The sequence below is a fragment of the Lonchura striata genome, chromosome 2 (assembly GCF_050655825.1).
Source record: "Lonchura striata isolate lonStrDom1 chromosome 2, ASM5065582v1, whole genome shotgun sequence".
Lineage (NCBI taxonomy): Eukaryota > Metazoa > Chordata > Aves > Passeriformes > Estrildidae > Lonchura > Lonchura striata.
The window spans coordinates 101,724,245-101,745,391 of NC_140704.1; the positions used below are offsets into that span (position 1 = coordinate 101,724,245).

Genomic DNA, 21,147 nt, shown 5'->3' on the forward strand with positions numbered 1-21,147 from the left:
AAAACAAGAGTAAATAGTGCAATGGGTAATATGTTTGTTTATTTGTTTGTTTGTGAAGTTTTATTCGCTGTAGAGAAGGTTGATAACTCTTTAGCTTACAACCAATTTCTTAGCCAACTTTCCATCTTAACTTTATATTGTGGAATTGAGCAAAACATATAGCTAAATAAAGGACTGTAAGGAAACAGAAAAATTGATAATGGTCAGCATGATTTGGAAACATCCAAAACAAGTTTGAATTGTGCTCAGTCTCAAGAAGTTCCTAAACTGTATGGGTATTACATGTTGCAGATCAGAACACTATTCAACCCAATTTTAATTTTTAATACAAAATTATCAAATTAATAATATTAAAGATATCATAGGAATTCTAATTGATAGCTTGGAAAATAATATACTAACTAAACTTACACTACATTTTTTTAATATAACTGCTAATGAATCATAAAAAAAACACATCAAAATGAAAGCAACAGTCAAAGCCTCTACATTTAACTTAGGGATAACACAAATTCACTTATCTTACAGATGACTGTTGACTTTTCAGATTAATGGTCAAGGGATGCTGGGAATAGGATGTTTTCTGTAACTGTAGGTCTCTACAAATAAATACATGTCAGATTACTAGAATACTAAATAGTGTGAAACCACACTATTTGTAATAATTATTTTTCTGTAAGAAAAGCATCCATACCAACATATTTAATTAAAATTTGCAAGTCTGATTTGATGTAATGTGAAAATTAAAATGGCATCAAGGTTCCCAGATGAATACCGGACTATTACATCAATGTTATTTAAAGTGCAGATAAATTGCACTATAAAACACCAGATTCCAAAAGTTGCCATGTTCTGATGCAGTGAGCTTTCTCCTTATGCATCAACAGCCTTGCTAAAAGGGACAGACTAAACCAGTATTCAAGCTTGTTTTCCCTTCTGAACTGTAAGTTCAACAGGATTCAAGAAATAGAAGAGATAACTTGTTCAAAGAAATTTAAAAGTGTTGCCCTGCTCAGAGTTCAGGTAAACATAGCATAGGACATTTCTCCATACAGCTCTCCTTTCAGAGTAAGAACCTGAAATATACTTTAGTGGTTTGGTCTAGATAAACAATTGCATTAAATAATTTCTGTAGAGCAGCAGTCTGGTGGAAAGTGTCTGTAGCAATGGTTCTACTGCTTACAGTTTACATGGCATGTCTTCTGATTTACCTGAGCCATACCTACAACAGAACATCATACAGGTACTCTGAAGTTAGAAGTGTCCCTGAAGAATCTTCTGTTACAATTCCTAATCACCTGCTACTACACAGTTTAGGAACTGATCAAAGGTTCGTCGGCATCAGCAGATTTCTCATTGACTTCCAGGTATTGCTCATGCTGTTATTTGAACAAATATGCAGTAGTTCACCAATGTGAAAGTTTTGATTTAAAATGGAAGAAAATTATCTAAGGCTGTTTTTCCAATCGAGCCTCCTCCCCAATTAGATGGTTAGTCCTTATCCAGGTAAGAGTAGAAAAAAAGCACTGAATCATTAAGAGCAAAATGCTTATGTCCTTAATTAAATACCTTTAATGTCATCAATTTTAAACATTCTACCTGTTGTTACATTTAATTCTTCAGAGGTTTCTTACTTTTTTCAAGTAATTTCAGCCCAAGTTGATTTTATCTTGATGAATGACAAGTAAGCACACGAGCAGAAATATTTACTTTAACAAATAAATTAATGCTAAAATATAATACCAAAAGGTAAATTCAGGACAGTTAAACATTTATTAAAAATTAGATATTAAAAATCTTTTTGGTTTATTTTTTTTAAACTATACACTGCAAAGAATTAATTTCTGATATTGAGAGCCATATGGTTAACTGATCACACTAATACATTATTAAGAAGCAACTTTGTCATAATTTTGGGCCTTTCAATCAGAACTGTGAACAATTATTTCATTAAAGATGCAATCATAGAATGACCTGAATTGGAAGGAGCCTCAAAGATCATCTAGATCCAACCTCCCTGCTCTGGGAATGAGCATCTTGACTAATCCCTAAGACCAAGATCACTTCATGCACACAAACACACAAATACACACATATCTATAAGTGTGTGCATTTGCACATTCCTCCCTCATCTTCATTGAACCACCAAATTATACTTTCTGCCAGTGTCAGAACAACAGGCTAAACAAACCTCCTCAAATGGTACCATTTAGGCATGGTGGTCCTTTCACAGAAAATCTGTGTGCAGAAATAGGTTTCAGTATGCCCACACGTTTCTTCTGAACATGCTTTCTCACAGAAATGATTTTTCATCTCTCACTTGTCCTTAAATAAAAAATAAACAATAAATAATCCTGGTCTTGCTTGGTGTTTTCAATGCAAACTGTGTAATGAAGACAGAGAAAATATTGGCAAATATAATTCAATGGAGTTTAAATATCTTGTCAGAAGCCAGTCTGAGCAAAAAAGTCAATGAAAATGTAGACTTATCCTGCACTTTCCAAATTAGATTTGTGGGAAAATAAACATCAAATGGAACCTTAACTTTAGGCAGCATGACAGATTATACTTTATGCTGGACACTAAGAACATTAAGTACATCATTTCCAGAGATAAAACTAAATACTAAAGGGGACCTGATATGTGAAAAGAGTGGAAAGAATAGTTAACTCCTTGCAAGAATTGCTGCTGAAGCAACAATAAAGAATTATTTCTTTACTCTCTAACCACCTGTTAGTTGTTGTAATTTACACAGGAACACCAAAATCCTAGATCTAGTCTAAAACAAATGAGACTTTATTACAGGAAAATTAACTGCACCAAGATTCCATTCTATGAAGTCATTTGCAGTCTCAAGTAATTCAGATGTTGTTTACAGAAAATTGCTTAATGATATTTTAAATCTCAGCCTTGAGGCTTCTGATATCAAACTTTATAAAAACTCTTTTAGCACCCAAAAATAGACTATTGCCTATTTTCCATAAAAGCGATATAAATTTTTTTTGTATGTAATTTTGTTCCTATGATAGCCATGCAGAGTATTCAACACTTCTGGGCATCTTAGATAAGAAATTCACAGGAGCCAGTACAGCCATTCAGGCTACTGGTTTATGTTTGATAATTATTCTGCTTTCTTCAGGATTCAGGGGACAATCAGAAGGCATTTTTTTGAGTCAGGTGAAAAGTATGTGACAGAATGGATGATCCTACTATATGTATCTAAATTTTCTGTAAGATTATAAGAGTATCACTTTTTCTATTTCAAATATGTACTAAGTGAATGAAAGAAGTAATTTCAGGTAAACAGCTGTGTAGCACCTTCACACTATAAGGTAACTTCAGAATAAAGGTTTCTGGAGAAGGCAAAAATTATCCAGTCTTTAACAAGATCTACCTGAGCCTCTAAATAGGCTGTTCCACTTTAAAAAGTATCTAAATATTTACAGTGATAGGAGAAGACTTGATTTATCCAGAAGCTTCACTCACATGAGTGGAGCTTCCTTTATCTGAGAACAACAAGTAGGGAGCCATTCACAATCTCTTAAAGAAAGTAATGCTCCTAAGTAGCAATACATAGGTTGTAATATAGTGGAAAACATTTATATACTGAGAGAACAGAAAACATTTATTTTAAAAAATGTTTAAAAATGGTTTTTTTGGCTCTATCACAAAATCAATAGCTGGTGACTTACTTTCAATTGTATTAAAAAAAAAGAAGAACAGAAATGTCTCAGCCAAATATATAAAATGCTCATTTAGCTTGTTTTCCTTTTTATTTAGGTATATTTTTTATCACAAAAAGATTTAAGTACCAATTAGTGTAATTTTTGCATCATATCCCACAAACTGGGATAGGAATTTCCCTCATTAACTACCAAAGCACTAAATAATGTAGAGTAGGAGTAAATTCTGTACTTCAGCTAACTGAAAATTCTTTTAAACAACACAGTCTTGCACTGCTTATAGTAGCATTTGTAAGTCTACAGTGCACACCAGTGGACTATAGTAGTACATGCATTTTTCCACTTTCAGCATAGTTTTGTAAATATGTCCATCTTAAGAAAAACACATCCTCCAGGATTTATAAAGATGGATATAAAATGCTGAGGAAGATTTGCAACGAGTATAAACAAGAATGTTTTATTGTACATAAGATAATATGATCATTCTAAAACCTAAAACTTCAACAGGCTCACTCACTCCAATTCTGTGTTTACAAACATCACAGCAACACACCAAGGATTTGCTTTGTTTTCCAGAGTCCACACACCTAACTAATCAAACTCAGACATACTTTTTGTTTTTCTCAGACTGATGGTTAATTGAGCTGTAAACTAAACTAAATCTGAAAAAATTGGTTACCCCATTCCTGGGGACATTGAAGAAGCAAAATTATGGATGTAAAAAATTTCATTTAGTTCTTCAGAGAACTTAAAGATTCCCACTCTTTCCAACAAAGTTTACTTTAAACCCAAGTATATCTAATGTCAATACTCTTTATTTACTCAACAGCCTTACAAACAATTTTTGCCTTTCTGTAGATACTCATGCAAATACAATTAGTGTAATTTTATACTGAATAATTTCTTTCCTGTTTTTAAAATAACAAAGTATTTTACATCTTTTAATGGGTGACCAGAATTCTTAGAACAAAAAAGGAAACTATCAGTTACAACACCAAATGCAACTTTCTTTTGTACCTGTTAATACTAAACAAGTCAAGATCAATGTTAGTGTCACACAAAGCAGCCTATAGTGCTCATGGTTACTATGATCATAAATTGTCCCTTTACTACTTTTCTAAATTAACTCAATACTTTAAAAACTTATTTAAAACTTCCAAATTGATTCTAAATGGATAATATATTAAAATGACGATCAGCAAGATCACCAAGGCTTTCCATATTTAGTTTATTCCAAACTGAGTAAATACTTGTCTTTTAATGAAAAAAAGAAAGATTAGTTACTGGGAGTACTAATAATCAAGTCTTGGCAGCTGTGAAGTTTCTAACATTCCTCAAAATTTCTCCAACTTCCAAATGACTAGAAGAGCTATCCATTCCTAAAAATGGTTTAATTTGCAGTGGCACTGTTGCTTGCAAACCAAGCACTTTTTTTCACATTCAGGGTGGGATTGTTAGGAAATCTACCAAAGGAAATAGCAGAATAATTTAGTCAAGGACATGAAAATAATCCAGATGATTACATCTTGATGATTGATCTGCTTTTAATCTAGAAATTCCTCTGTGATTTAATATTGAAAATTTATATTGGAATCAGATTCCATGCTTAGCGCAGTACATGTCTGCACTTTCCTTTATTTCACTTCCAAATTTTTCAAAAATCTTGTCTGTTGTTCCAGCATCCATTTCTCAGCACTAACATATAGTGAGTAATATTCACATCTGTGTTGTCAACACACAAGGTTTGGTTTATTTCAGTAGAGTTTCCACTTACAGAAACCCCCTCCACTGACATAAATAATTTCATTCAAATTAATCAGATTCATCCAGATCAGTGTTTTTCTGTAATTTAAATATGAGATTTATGTCATAAATGTCAGAAGATTAAAAAAATGCTCAGAATATCACCTCCTGTTAGCAATTAAAGCAATTGCGCATGTTCCCAAGAAAAAAGCACAACACATATATGTAGACATGCAAATGCATAAATTTTGTTATCTATCTCCAATGAATTCTCAGAAAAATTTTATTTCCTGTTGTATGACAGTGCCATAAAGCATTTTATAAAGATTATATTTCCTAAGCAAAACAATTAATTAAACCTAGACTTCCTCTGTTTTGCACAAGTATAATAAAAATCCTACTTAATGAGCAAGCAGAAAATAATGAACTAAAATCTGAAGGAACTGAAATATGAAAGATAGATGTTAGTTTGCTGCTGTGTTGCATATGCATCACCTATTAAGTAGAACTTGAAATTTAATAGACTGATTGCAATTCTTTCCAGAACATGAAAGAAAAGTAATTAAATCCCCCTCCATTATTCAAAATCTGAGATGTTAATTTAATAGGACATTTTTAATTCACTATCTATTTTTAGTTATATATTTTGAGTTTTGTTGGATCAATGAGGTCCTCTATCCATTGTCCTGAAAGATAAAACCTGTAAACTGCAACACAAATATTTTTTATTCTTCTAGCTATGAATGCAGATTGAAACTAACAGGTATTTCCTAACACAAATTTGACACAATCAGGCAATGTTCTTAAATTACTTCTTCAAGGCTGATCTTTGTAAAAGTACATTGCTTTCTGGCATCAGAACTCCACCATGAGTGCCCTGCTGAGCTAAATCAGTTTCCTGGCGGATCTACCTGTTCTCCCAAGTATTAGGACAAATAATTGTACTCCAATTAGGACAAATTGTTGTACTCCAAGATCTGACAGCTTTGGTTGACTCTTGTTTACCTATCAGAGTTGCCTCCCATGGGACCCTTATCAGCAGTTCCCTGACTAAGACAATATCCTGCCCTCCTTAAGGTTCAGGGTCTGTACTCTGCTGCTCACCTTTCTTCTTTCAGGGTGAACAACACCACTATTTCAAAGTTACCATGGAGGAGGAAATTATTCACCATCACATACCCAGCTAGTTTCCTTCATATTAGTCAACAGAAGACAGAGTTATTCATCACCACTTGTTGGCCTTCAGCAATAATTTATTCTTGAAACCCCGTAGAAATCTCTTTGATTTCAGCAGCTATGAGAACTGGGATTTACAACTCTGAGATCTGTGTTCTTTAAACACTTTTAAACCACTTTTTTGTTTTCTCGTTAGGTGGTCTGTAACAAGCTCCAACTACAATGACACCCTCACTGGCCTGTCCTCTGATCCTAGGTTCACAAGTCTGATTATCACCCATCCTTCTGGAAACCTCAAAAGAACTGAGCTGCTTATAGATCTGAGGGCAGCTCCCATTGCCTCAGCCCTTCCTTGCCAGTGTTTCTAGAAGTCCTTCACAGGTACTCCAGTTACATGGACTTGACACAGTATTTGAGTTGTTCCAACAATATTGTAGCTCTGTAGCCACATACAGCTCTAATTCTCCCTGCTTGTTTCCTAGGATGTGTGCATTTCTTTACCAACACTTGAGATGGGTGTCCCTTCACATTTTGTTATCATTCCTGAAGTCTTTCTTTCTCCTATCAACCTGTGACCTGAGTTTTCCAGCTGACCACCTCTTCTTCATTTTACTGTTGTCTGTAGTCTCTCATTGCCTTCTTTTCTAGTTCAAAGGTCTACTCATTATATTACCTAGCTGGTAGAATCAAGGAGACAAGACCTGGGTCCCGATGACCTCAACCCGAGAGCTATATGATCATTCCAAATATGCCCCTAGTGGGTGTCCATCAGGATGAGTAGCAGCACAGCAGTCAAAGAACTGGACTTTGCAATGTTTTGGATCCCAACCCACAGCAAGCCACATAACCCTCAAAAAAGCAACTGGAGAACATAGGGGTTTTTATCCTCACAGCAGCAAGCCTCCTACTACCGCCACTTGCTGCTTTCTCCTGATGTTAATGCATGGTGTGTGTTAAAGCCGGCTCTGATGCTTCACAAGTCATTGGCTTTCTTCTCTTACTTCACTACCAGGTGTTTGAACTTTTTGAAGTGCAGATCTGGAAAAAGAGCCATCCTCCAGTAGCTGGAGAACATACCTTTCCAGCCCCCCTACTGAGGGCTTCTATTCACAGTGAAATTCACAGTCACAGCCTGTGGCTGTCCCTTCCACATGGTTAAGAATTTCTTATCTCTGTGTCCCTGTGAAGATCCTGTAATCTCCTCTTTGCCTTCTCTGATCCTGCTCAGCCTTACTTCCCCGTCTAGGTTGAGAGGGATAACACGTTTTTTTCGGGCAGTTTCTACACCTCTACTCTTCTATTTCTCCAGCCTCACAGGAAGGGTGGGAGGGCTTTCCTGAACATCCCCTTACCCCACATGGGCCCTTCCTCTCTGAACACAAGCCCCACTGGACCCTGATCACACACTGCTTTACATCGAGACCACCAGCCTCACCACACATGGGTATGGGGCACCAGAACCTGCCTCCTCTGGCTGGCCCCTTCCTGGAAACCTATGGAGAACATCCCAATGTCACTCTCACAGCTCCTGAGCATCAGTGCTGCCATGGCAGCATCCGCACATCCTCACCAGGTCCTTCCCATGTGGCTACACAGAATTATAATCAAAAAATGGTGGATTTATCACATTCATAAAATCCCGACACAATTATACTCTTAGTTACAGCACAGGAAATCAGAAGTCTAAATTTTCTTTTTTATTCCATGTGATTACAATGTACTGCTAACATACCTGTTTCAGGCTTTCCAGCTTGGTTTGTCTCAGTTCTTCATATTTCCATTTCCAAAGAAATAATTCGTTTTCCATCTTTTCCATTTCTTTCTCCAGAAATACATTCATTCTAAAAAGGTATTTTAAAATTTAGCATTGCACAATTTGGAAGCTGACAGAACAAAAATTACTTTGAATTTCCTTCCCATAGCTTGAGTTAAATTCTGCTGCCTTTGTCAATGTTATGTCTTGACTTTTCTATAAACATATATTATCATCGCATAATTATTCCAAAAGATTCACCAAAAATAATAATTAAAGAGAAAATAGAAATCTAGTAGTACAAAATTAGAACTTTAAATGAAATAAAATTTTGGGATAACCTGGACAAAATTTAACTTCAGTTAGTGGTTCAGGCCACCTAATTTATCACAAGTTTCTTAAAGAAATGTATTACATCACTTGTGTTTAGTATAAACAGCAGATTAAACACACGTATACAGGGGGAAAATACACTATAAAGATCAGAAACCAAAGATGATTGATGTTAAATGTTAAAAAAAATATAAAAATATGTATATTTCATGTTTCAAAAAATAATTGCTGCATGAAGAAAATGATAAACGAATTTTAAGAAAACATATTATTTAGTGCAGAAGTACTATGCCTGTACAATGAGAAAAATATGAAATAGTTGAAAAGAATTCTTGGCAATTAAAGAAAGTGTTGTGTGCCAGAGTAGTTATTTTCTATACTGCTGGAGGCCAGCAGAATTTTTCAATCTTTGTTAAAAAGAGTTTTTGCTGGGCTTACTAGAACTATATTTTTAGAATGTTTGGTTTAAATATTCACCTATTAAAGCAAAGCATATTGATGGAATTAGTCTGGGGCATTTCTATGCAGCAGATTGAAGGCTTGCACAGAGATAGCAAGTTGCCACTGACTGGACTCACTCAGGTCCTGGAAGCAATGTCAGCTACATTAATGAAGTAATCCACTATAGTAAAATACATGCTTCTCTTTTCTTTTATAACTAAACCTAATGCTCTTGAATCAGGGATATCCTTTTTCTGTCTAGATTTAGTATATGGCACAGCTTATCTTAGCAAACACCTAGAACTCCACTAATAAAATAAACACCATTATTCACAAAGCAAAGTGGAACAAGATGTATTTCATGCACTTCAACTCAACAGTTTTTCTTTCAAAGTAATGGGATATTTCATTGTGGAACTAAGAGAATTCTTAGTGGGACATTTAATACAGTAGAAAGTGAAAACATGAACGATGACATTCTAATACTTTGAAATATTGCCTACTGACTGTACTGAATGCAGTGAAAGTCCTCAGAAATGGTCTATTCTGAAAAAGGTAATGAGGAATGTACAGTATGTTTGGCTTATTTAGGAGACACTAGTATTGTTTTGTGTTACAGTACTTCTTAAGTGAGATCAGCTCCCTCTGATACCACTAATTGAAATAAATTATTCTGATTACATAAAGTTTACTATTTAAATAAAGAAAACAGAGTGGAAGAAAGACTATAGCAGACATCAGAAGCAGCTTACTACTAGATAAAAGAATCAAGTTCAGAGCATTCTTCATGGCTCTTGTAACAAGATATTTTACCTCTATCTAATTAAATCACAGAATTACACAGAATGGTTGAGGTTGAGAGGGTTGCAAACACCATGTTCAGGCAGGGTTGCCTAGAACTGATTGCTCAGGACCATGTCCAGATATCTTTTGAATGTCATCAAGGATGCAGACTCAGCAACCTTTCTGGGAAACCAGTACCAGTGTTCAGTGATCATTGCAGAAAAAAAAAAAAAAAAGATTTCTTGTCGTTCAGGCAGAGACTTTTGTATCTATTTTCTATGTTTTTTATTGTCTATGCTCTCGACTATGCCAGTCTCAAGCAGTTCCTCTTTGATATTATCAACTAGCAGTGGACTAGTTTGTGGGCTTTTCGTTTTAGAGGAAATAAACACTTTTAAGTTCAAAACAGAACAAATTACCATCTTAAAACTAGAAGACAATTAGATGAGAACACTGATTCAAAAGATGACAAAAGATAGCTCTTTTAAGCAAATGATTATGCAAAATGATGAGCCACTCATAAGGTTTGTAGTTTCCATTATGTTAATGGACCTCAAATGTGTAATTGATGTGAGCCATTAGTACCTCGTAGAGGATGTTGATGTGAAATTTTACACTGCAAACCCAAGCCAAGATATTTTTTGAAGGTCAAAACATAAATTTTCATCTCTTTACTTTCATTATTTGTTTTAGAACTTATTTCTTTTTGTCCTTTGCAAAGGCTGATCTGTGTGCATAAGGCTATGTCAACATTACTGATGATACCTCTAAGCAGAATGCAAAAAGCAGAAGCCTTCTCAGGGTGAAAAAGCAAAACATCTTATGGAGAGACAAGTTAGGAAACCAAGGTTACCAGTCAGGTAACTTAGTAAGGGGGAAATTCAAACACTGGTTTTGCATAAGCTAACTTGACTCTAGAAAAAATGCAGTCAGAGTTCAGGGTGCTGCATGTAAACCAGGAAGCTGCTGAGAAGTCCTCTGCTGTACCAGTGAGATCATACTGACTGCTAAAGTAACCTTTGGCCTTGGGGTTCAAGCTGTCTATTATCTGTTTGCTTTTGATGCAACACAGCTGTGTGTTCTTGGCCCGAGTTCACTGAGAAAATTGCTAAGTTGTGAGAAAGAAGCTGTGAGAAAGTACTTAAGCTAGAGCCACAAAGGATAAGGGGAATAAAAATGCAAATGGGGTGAGATTGTTGAGACAGTCATAACTAGCAACTTCAGAATACAGGAGTAAAAATACTGACGTGAGCAAGAATAAAACCTAAGAGAGAAAACTGGAAATCTGAAGCTGGAAATATGGCAAAATCAGTCTATTCTACAAAGTGGTGGAAACCAACCCTTTCTGAGATAGCAGGTAACAGCCTGCTTCAACAGAGATTCATTAGCTATCTCAAGAGACTGGTGACTATGATGATACTTATCCTAGTAACATTATTCCTAGCTATTTACTGTCTGCATTGCTAAATATAGTTGTTTCATACTTAGAAGTTGTATATATTCTGCTTTCCGCATGCAGGAAATGTTGCCCTCCTGGAGAGGGAGTTGTTATACCAATCCCTGCTACTATGTGGAAATCACTGCTTGGTGAGAGCATTTTTGCTGCCTGAGGTTGGCATTGCCACATGTTGCACGTTGTAGATGTGCCCCAATTCTTACTGTGTGCCAAGAAATTTATTGCCTTATACCCCAGTATAAAACAAATGAATATGAAATTTTTCAAAAATAAATAAAAAAATAAGTGAAAATAATAAATAAATGAAAAAATCTGCCTCTGTGAAGTACAGCTAAAAATTGGTTAGAGAGGCATATAAACAAACAGACAAACCAAAACCTATTAAAGTTTTGCTGGAGAAGTGACTAAAAGTGAGCTGAAAAATTATCCATTTTCGAAAAGAAAATTATTATATATATATTTATTCTGTGATTGCTGATGAAATACCCTAAATTTTCAACCCCAGAAAAATGGGTATGTGAGACATCAGTCTCCTAACTCACATATATATATTTTCTTCCACAGACAAATGAAATACTTTTGAAGGAGAAAGAGCATGGCCATCTTCTGAATTATTATATGCTTTCTACAACTATCTAATTCATATAACAAAACACATTAAATATTAGTTAGGAATTGAAAGTATTTTTTACCTCAGACTTGTACTATCTACATGACACTTATGAAATAAACTGACAGGAAGGAAATTCAGCACAGTTTACTATTACAGACTCTCTGAACTGAAAGTGTTGAATATATTTGCAATAGACAGGGAATTTTCTTCTTTTTAATTTTCTAATTAACTTAAACTGATTTTGGAATTACGGTCACCTGTAATTACAGCCAGAAGTCTGCTACTACATCACATTCTGCATGTTTCCTTGAAAAGCCTTCATAGTGAGATTCAATCTTTCTAAATATTGACTATTTATACAACATAAAACTTCTTTTAGGCCACCAAAATGTACATTTAGTATTTATGTCAGGCAAATCTGATATGCTACATAAGTGTACAATAAATGTGTTACTCCCCCTTTGTTACTGGCTTTTAACAGAGATTTTGCTATAAGTGAAGAAGTTAACAGCATTTTACAGCTGATACATATATTTTGAATTCAAAAACAGTCTGTCATACTGCAATTGGACTCTTTCAAAGTCTGCTGGTAGAGTATATGAAAATTAGTTATTATGCAAAAAAGGACTCCAATAAATGGGCATAACATACACTAGATATCACTGCATTGATACCAAATTATATATTTGTATGGAACACCTCTTATTTAAATGACAGACAAGCCAAAGAAAACAATAAACACTATGCTAAATTGTTTCTCTAAATTCTTGTTTTCTTTAATTTCTATTTGCCTTGCAAATAGTAATGAATAAAGCTTAGAACATATAAATGCAAATGTTACCATATCTATTTTAGAAACTGTCTTCAGCCCCTCTATGAGAATTCCAAAAGTAGGATATATTTTGCACTTACTCTCTCTCCTTCTGTAAGATTTTCCTCATCTCAGCCAAATGCAAATTTAAGACTGACACATGTATTAAATCATTCTCTGTTGTCTTAGCTGTAGTGCCCAAACTTATTTTAGGTTCTTCCAAATAGATGCTGGGAAGTCCATTGGGGAAGAAATCAGGAGGATTTGGGGTGAATTTTTTATTGTCATTGTTTTGGTCTTTGTTTACATCCTGAGAAAACAAAAATATGACACCTGAGAAAAAAAATAAATTAAGGAAAAAGTCTAACATAGCTCCAGCAGGGCCTACCAAGCCTCTTCTAGACATTTAAGGACCATAGGAGAAAAATAGGAAATAGGTAACCTCTTAGTTGGATTGTATATGGGTAGAAGATGCAAAAATGTCAATATATTTGAATAACTGTCATTTTATGATGTCTCACAGCTTCTGTAATGACAACCTTCGTATCCAAAATATTTTTAATGTGTCTTTACTAAGGAAATATATTCAATTTCTTTTTTGTTGGCTATAACTCTGGTGAAGACAGAATCTTGGAACTAATAAAACCAGCAATGCAATTTATCCATATATATTATACATATCCATAATATTATACAAATAATATATTGAGAAAATCTACATTATGAACTCAAACATTTTATGCAAAGTGTGTTGAAGCAGGCTTATACAAGTTTTACATAAGGAACAAAGTATATAGATATCTATTTTGAACACACAGATTTTACATAATAAACATAAGAAAAACTAATATCAAAATAGGAAACAAAATAAAAATAAAATATACATTTTTGAGGAAGATTAAATTTCTCTTATAAACAAGTTTCCCTTAGAAATGTTTTCAATTTACTATATCTGAAGAATTTTGTTTCAAAGCTAATTTCATTTTAGCAGTTTACTGACAATCCTCTTCCATATCACTTTGTTCTTTTGAGTTTTTAGAAGAATGCCCAAAATTTACATCAGAAAATACTAGAAACCATTGAAAAGATAAGACAGCTTCCCATTCACATACAAAGTTTCAGTTTTCAAGAAGAAAATGTTTTATACTAAGGAAAAATAGTTAAGTAGGTTTTGTGGTATTTCCTTCCAATGGCACATTTGTCTGCCTGAAAATATGAAAGGCATTGCTTTTTTAGCAAAATTTATTTTTGCTACTAACATTACATTTTTTTTTAGTTCAGATTTCACCAATATAATATTGTTAATATGCATTAGAGAGTAAAATTTCCAAATTGAATTCATTTAGATCTAAGATCTTGGCAATTTCCCTTGAATTGCAGTAAAAATTCTCCTATTTTCAACAATGCAGGGAAAAGCATTTTCCTGCAATGTGTGAAAAAAATTACCAATATCTACAAAGACTGACATCTATCAGAAAACAAGTAAAGTTTTTACATGGTGATGTCTATGAAGACTATACATTGCATTCTAAGGCACAGAATTAGAGATAGTTAAACATGAACAAATAATTCAATTTTTGATGACTATAGCTGGATCTTTTGTGTAGAGCTAGGGGCTGTTTAAACAATGCTTGCAAATTTGCAAAAGAATTGCCTTACCTCTTCCCACATTTTTGAAGTTTGGGGAGAATTAAGTGATTTTAGATAGTAGGTTCTTTAGAAGCCAAGAGCCTAATATGCTTTTTTGGAGGGAATAAAGAATGTAAGTATACAAAACATGATTAATTCAGACAAGAGAAGTAACCTGTTACCATAAAATATGACACAGAATCAAACCAATATAGTAAATTATTGGATATAACAGTCTGCCTCTGTTCCTTAAATGTCTAGTCACAGTGCAAAGGTATGAATTGTTTTCTGTATTAGAAATATTTAGATTGGGGGGTCAGGGGGCTGAAGGGTTTTGCTAATGAATAGACTGGGCAGCAATTTGGTCAAAATTCTTGAAAAATCCCATTTCTACATACACATCCATGGTTTGTCACTTCTTCATGAACCACAAAAAAATATTTCCCATTCTTTACCTTCTTTGTGTCTTCTGCCCCAGGAATTTTGATGATTCTGGTTAAGTCTTTTGGAGGTTCTGGTTCCAGAAACATTAACAGGCTTTGGTCTTTTTTAATACAGGATATTTCTGAGCAACGGCATTCTGTTTTCCAAGCAGTTCCATTTTCTAAGTTTTCCTTCTCACTTACTAAATCCTGATTTATTTTTTTAAGCTCACTTAGCTCTTTTATGACATTGTCTAGTTTGAGTCTCAATTGTCTTGCTTCTTCTCGTGCTTTATTTCTTTCTCCTCTAACTTTGCTCCATTTCTCCCTCCAATTAGCAGTGCAATCTGACCACCAGCGCATGGTCTTCTCCATTTGGGCAGCTCTGGCTTTGACTTCCTCCAGTTCCTGTATTTTTACTGCTTCAAAAATTTCCCAATCACTGCTGTAACTTGTATGCATATGTGCATAATTAAGTGAATTTGGGTAGAAACTTTGAGATGGAAGATTTGAATGAAACAGATGGTCACCTGGTTGACAACATCTGTCTAATTTATCAGGTTGTGTTGGTTGGCTCCCAAAAAACTCTGTCTCTTCCATTTGTTTCTGAATGGAGTCTAGATTTAAGCTTTGATTCATCATCTAATTTCACTCCTAAAAAAGACAAAGACAGACATTAATTTAGCTTTTAATTAATTATATCATATGAATAACCTTCAAAAGTTGAGGTTTTTACAGCTGTAGTAGTGAGTTAATGATCCTGCTTATGTTTTAGAGATGCACTTTATCAACAAGAAATAGCTATTCAAATATCTTTTATGTAATATTTTTTGAGTAGAGCATAAACAGACATATCTATTACTTGGCTAGGATTTTCTTGCAAAGGAAGAGTCATTAAATAATCATAGTGCTCTCAAAAATATTTGAGTCTAAAGAAAACAGACAAAAGCTTTCTTTGCTCAAGGAAATATTGAATTAAATCAATACATATTTTAAATATCTAGTAAGAGGAAGTTATTTGTCTAGAACTACAATCACAAATAACTTGCCTTCTTTTCCAAACTGTGGAATTTCATACTAGGCAAAACTTGCCTTATAATTTGCATACCTAAGAAAAAAAATATTATCAAAACCCCTGTGACCTTTGGATTTCTTTTTTTTTCCAAGAGAAAAGTCAAGTACTTTTTTATAGGGGGCTTTATTTTGCTGTCTGCATTCCAGAAAATTTCCAGGTAGTATATTCTTATATTATTCTTGTACAGGCTACCTCATAGTGGTATGACTCAGCTGGAAAATCTTGTTACATCCTTTTTCCTTATTTATCTTTTGATTATTTACTACTTATTTGACCCAGAAGAAAATCAGTTTCACAGAGATTGCTTCTCTACTCCAGTGCTGAGAAAATGCTGATGTGGACAGTCTGTAGAGACAGGCCACTTATATCTCTTTGTTCATCTTGGTTATGTAAACCAGAGCAACCAAATAAATAAAATTCAGACAAATAAACAAACCTAAAAATCTTGCTACTTCAATAGAAGACTAAGTTGTTTGAAGTAAAAAATAAATTGTTTTTATATTGCAATATCCATTTGTAAAAAAAATATTACAGCAATTAGTGCTAACACCTGCATTTGAAACACAGAAGGCCAATGCTGCTAACAAAACACTGAAGAGTAGATAGTTTTGGCAGTATGAGTCAGTTATGTCTCATTTCAACTGAATATAAGCTTTTGCAGGTTTTGTTCCAGTTTTCCAGCTGTTTTCAACTCTTCCATGATTTCCAGGATATTTATTTGCTATTTGTTAGATGCTTATGGAAAGCTGTTCCAGTGGAGTAGGGATATGAGAGGAGGAAAAGGACAATGAAGGACTCCCAATTTCCTTCATTATCACTGTCTGGTGTAGTACCATCGAGCCTCACAACACTACACAGATGTAGCAGAGCTGCTGCCAAAGCTTCATCAAGGTTGAGTCTTTCTTGATTCTTGACCTACTTCCAGCAATTTAATTTGAATAACCTTTATCAAAAATACAAAGATATTACCCCCCACAACTTGTATGAGGCCCAGTAGAGCCAAAGTAACTAAATATTAAACTCTTGTAGTTGGTTGTTAATTTAATTTCTGGGTTGTGGTAATTCCTTTTCTTCCAAGAGCTTTAATTAAAAAAAAAAAAAAAATCAAACAAAACCACAGTAAAATTTAGATAAATAATAATATATTAAAACCATATTCCATAATGTAATAAATACATAATGAAATAGTTGAAAATTTTGGATTTTTAAAAGTACAATGACTTTTCTTACATTTTTTTTGTGCCTGGCCCAAACTAGTAGATATCTACAGAAATGTTTATTATGCTTTTCATAATCAGTAGTTTTTTTCAGTAGATTTTGCTAGCTTCTTTGCATATTCATTAAAAGAAGGGAGAACTTGGGGAATTCACAGATTACAAATCTCAAAAGATGGAAAAATAAGAATGGTAATATTTTTCTTGGACTGAAAATTTGAAAGATCTGAGAGTTATTAATGAATCAGAATAGCCTGTTGCTGATGTTTCATCACAGGTTTGAGGTGACTTTGTCATTTGATATTCAGTAATGTTTCCAAAGCTGGAGAAATTTTAAAATCACAGATCACAGATACTAAAAAGGAAACATTGGTCATGAATTCTTGCTCCCCTCCATTGTGATGGCTCAAGTATTCTTGAGGCTGGGACACTGCAAGTCAGATCAAACTTACAGCTGTAACAATTGAAGTAGGCTTGTACAGTAAGCTGGTGGTCTCTTAGGCTTATAATCATTTTATGATAGGCTGAAATTTGCCTGCCCTTTTCAGCATGGATAGATGATGCCAACTCTGTACCTAAAAATCAAAAAAATTAAGAATTAAAAGTAAATATTCCTGTTCCAGAAAATAGAAGTGCTGTCTCACTCCAATGTGGTAAAGAAAAGGTGTTTCTCTTTGTATTGACTTCCTTATCTCCTTTTCAGAAAATCTAATCAAAACAGGTTTTTTAGATATCCCCTTAAAGATTGCAAGAGGTAGAATAAAATATAGTTTTTTCATTAAAAGAGACAGATCTCAACACAACCCATTTCAGTGGATGGCTGACTCAGAATAAAACCAAGAAACAATAGAAATATTTCTGGATAAGTTAAATAGGTAACAGGAATTTTATTAAAAGTATTAATTATGAAGATTTTTGCTTGTATCTATTTTTAAAGAAGTGGACTAAAATATTAGTTTGAAAGGAAGCAAAGATTGAACAAAATTAGAAAAATGTGTGAATCATTGTAAAAGTTCTGAAACTCTCAAAAATCTCACAGTTACAGAGGGTGGACTTATTTTACCTTATTTATAAAGAAAAAATCTTCCATGTTCTCAAAAATACTGCACTGATGGAATTATAATAAAAAAAAATCCAACAGTCCAACTGAAGATTATTGTCGTATTGAATCTGTTGGTACTGAATCCTTAATCATCTCTGTAGTTATAATGGTATTTAAAAAAATAATAATTATTTTCTCTGGTATATTACCGGCTCAGAAAACATCATTTACCTACAGTGAACTCTGAAAACTCTCATCTATAAAATATCTATGTATTATATGTGTTCCAGGGGAGCAAGAATAATTTTTTACTTGTATGTTAAAGGTAATTCAAAGAAGAAAGGTCTATGTTAATCTTAGACTCAGATCTCTTAACATCAGATATATCACAAGTCTAAAATTGACAAAACAATACTGTGTGGAGCTAGTTTTAAAGTCACTACTTGAGTTTGCAGCAACAGACTAGCTAGAACAGCATATGGAACTCAGTGTACAAAATTACTAGATAAAAGATAATTGGATAGAAAAATAAACTTACAGAATTGGATGAAAATGGGGGGGTTTTCTGATCAGTGAAGCCTTCTGATCATTCCACTTTTAACAGCTGAGTGATAAGAAGGAACACAACATCTCTTTAAAGTCGTTTTTCTAAGTGAGATAATTTAAAATAAGCATGGACAAAATATATGAAGCAACATTCATTGTGCCATGTGAGTGATGTGCAATGACAGAGTGAGAACAGAGTGCTGATAGTTCTCAAAGGGAAAAAAAGACATTTGTTGAACACAACAAGGAACATAGGTCTGAAAGATATTTAATTATACTGCAATCCTTCCTATTTACCTAATGATTCTGAACACCAGTAAGAAAGAGAAAAACTCTTGATTTATTTTTGCCACCTATTGTTCTAGGTAAACAGCAGTATATTCACCCTTGGTGGCACCATTAACAAAATCACCAGGAGAGAAAAGAATTACTGTACTTTCCTCATGTTAATACCTGCTCACTGAACTCAGTTTTTTTCAGTCAGTTCAGTAGCTAGGGCAGTGCTTGAGGATATAATTTCAACATCCTTTTACTTTAATGCATGATTTAATCCTTAGTTGCATGTCTCTTAATTATTAAGGCCTCAGCCAAATTTTTTTAAGGTATTCTGTCTTTAGAGAAAATGTCCACCTTAGATTAAACTGGTTAATTTCCTTCTGCCTAATCTATAAATTGAATAGGACAAAATGGATCATAGAACATGTTCTTTTGTAAGTGCTACTGGAAAGCCATAACTTTCCATGATACTGCTGCAGGTCACCCATCAACAAACCCTAATAAAGACAGAAGGCTGTAAGAAAATGGGTGGGGTGATGCAGTCATTACGGGAAGGATATAGGAAGTGATTTAACTCACTGCCTGAAAACTTGGCTGCTTACTAAGGGCTGCTAACTACCAGCTCCAGAAGAGGAGATCAAATTTTGTGTGTCTGTTCCTGTTGTAAAGTTGTTTTTAATTAATAACCCTTAGGGATCCTATCCTGTGGCTAGATGAAAAAATATTTCCAAGTAAAGTACTGAAATGTATGGTGAAAAAAAAAAAATCACACTGAAAAGTGATTCATGATACAACTCAGTCTAAAAACATATCCATAAAAAATTGCATATATTTCCAAAACTCTAAAAATCCCGGCAACATGCAGCTAGGAGGTTGATAATTTGGTTAGAAAAAAATATAGCACAAAATGCTGAGGCAGTACCTGGTTACAGGAGTGGCTTAGACACACAGGGATGTAGGATTTATTTCAACAGGCAAAAAGAGAAGATGTCAAAAAAGAGGAATGGCAAAAGTTCAGGTGAAACAAATTGTAAATTTGTGTCATTTTTTTAAAACAATGGTACAGCACATCACCAACATTCTGCCACCTTCATGGAAGTTGAGCTAATCTGGGAAACTTCTCATGTGTATTACAACAAACACTTGGAAGGTTGAAAGAAATCATTACAGGAGGAGAAATAGTGGTGCTCAGAATATATTGCCTGCCTTAGCTATCACTGGTCTCACAACTGCTTTAAGCCAGTGGTTTGCTACTTCTCCCTTATTCAGAGAAATATAATCTTAGTATCGATAACATTTAAGAATAAAGTAGGACAAGCTTTAGGTCAAATCTTGTACAATGGATTTTCCAGCTACTGCATCAGCCTCAAAATAGTGGGACAGTAGATCGATGGAATAAACTACTAAACCAGCAAATACACAAGAATGGATCTATTAATACTGTGTGGGAATCGTGTCTTTGAGAACTTGTAAGTTGGCTACACAAGTGATAAACTCCCACAAGAAGACCACAGATAAGGAATTTGTATCAGTAGCTGCCCCAAATCCTGTTAAAATAGAAATAAAAGCCATCTGAAGTCCATATAATGAGGTTGCAGTTAAACATACAACTCAGGGGGTTATCTGTGTGCCTCTTTTTACAATGAAAAAGGGAACAAGTTAAAAACAACTGAGATTTGGATTATGTCCAAGACCTGAGTGTCTTCTCTTGAAGAAAATGTGACCCTCCTGCATCAACATGGCAACACTTATAATTGGAACATATACCCAGAACTTACCTGTAACAGATCCTGCATTTTAGAACAACTCAGGTATTGCAGGTCCACTATAAACCACCTTTAAACCAGATACAGAAGGAATACCAACTGCAATATCACGAGGACACGTATTGACAGTGGGTGATAATGTTACATTAACACTACAATCTAAATTTAACCTGAAATTACCCACATGTAGTTAACACTGGACATGAAGGTGTACAAGGTTGTGACAATAACAGGGTGAAAGGGGTATTGCAGGCATGTTAGGAAACTAATTGTATACTAGAAGCCCAGAATATTTACTGCATATGTACACAATATTTACTGCATATTTACACAATGTACACAGAAATTATTTCATAAACACTCCTAATAATCACTGTGCAAATCA

General features: G+C 34.2%; 1 protein-coding gene across 11 annotated transcripts in view; it reads right to left on the reverse strand.

Annotated features, from left to right (window-relative positions):
- CCDC102B (coiled-coil domain containing 102B) overlaps window positions 1–21,147 on the reverse strand; it is a 142,443-nt gene that overhangs the window by 111,441 nt on the left and 9,855 nt on the right. For 7 of the 11 annotated variants that reach the window (XR_014952843.1, XM_085571882.1, XM_085571888.1 and 4 more), the window contains exons 2-6: window positions 18,713–18,778; window positions 17,585–17,707; window positions 14,877–15,497; window positions 12,894–13,102; window positions 8,335–8,443 (exon numbers count right to left, since the gene is read on the reverse strand). Coding sequence is in view for 10 of the 11 variants with exons in the window: in XM_085571882.1 (XP_085428008.1) it covers window positions 8,335–8,443; window positions 12,894–13,102; window positions 14,877–15,485 (927 nt within the window). In the remaining variant the exon portion in view is untranslated. The remainder of the gene's footprint in view (window positions 1–8,334; window positions 8,444–12,893; window positions 13,103–14,876; window positions 15,498–17,584; window positions 17,708–18,712; window positions 18,779–21,147) is intronic. The other 4 variants (XM_085571884.1, XM_085571891.1, XM_085571885.1 and 1 more) reach the window with 3 other exon arrangements.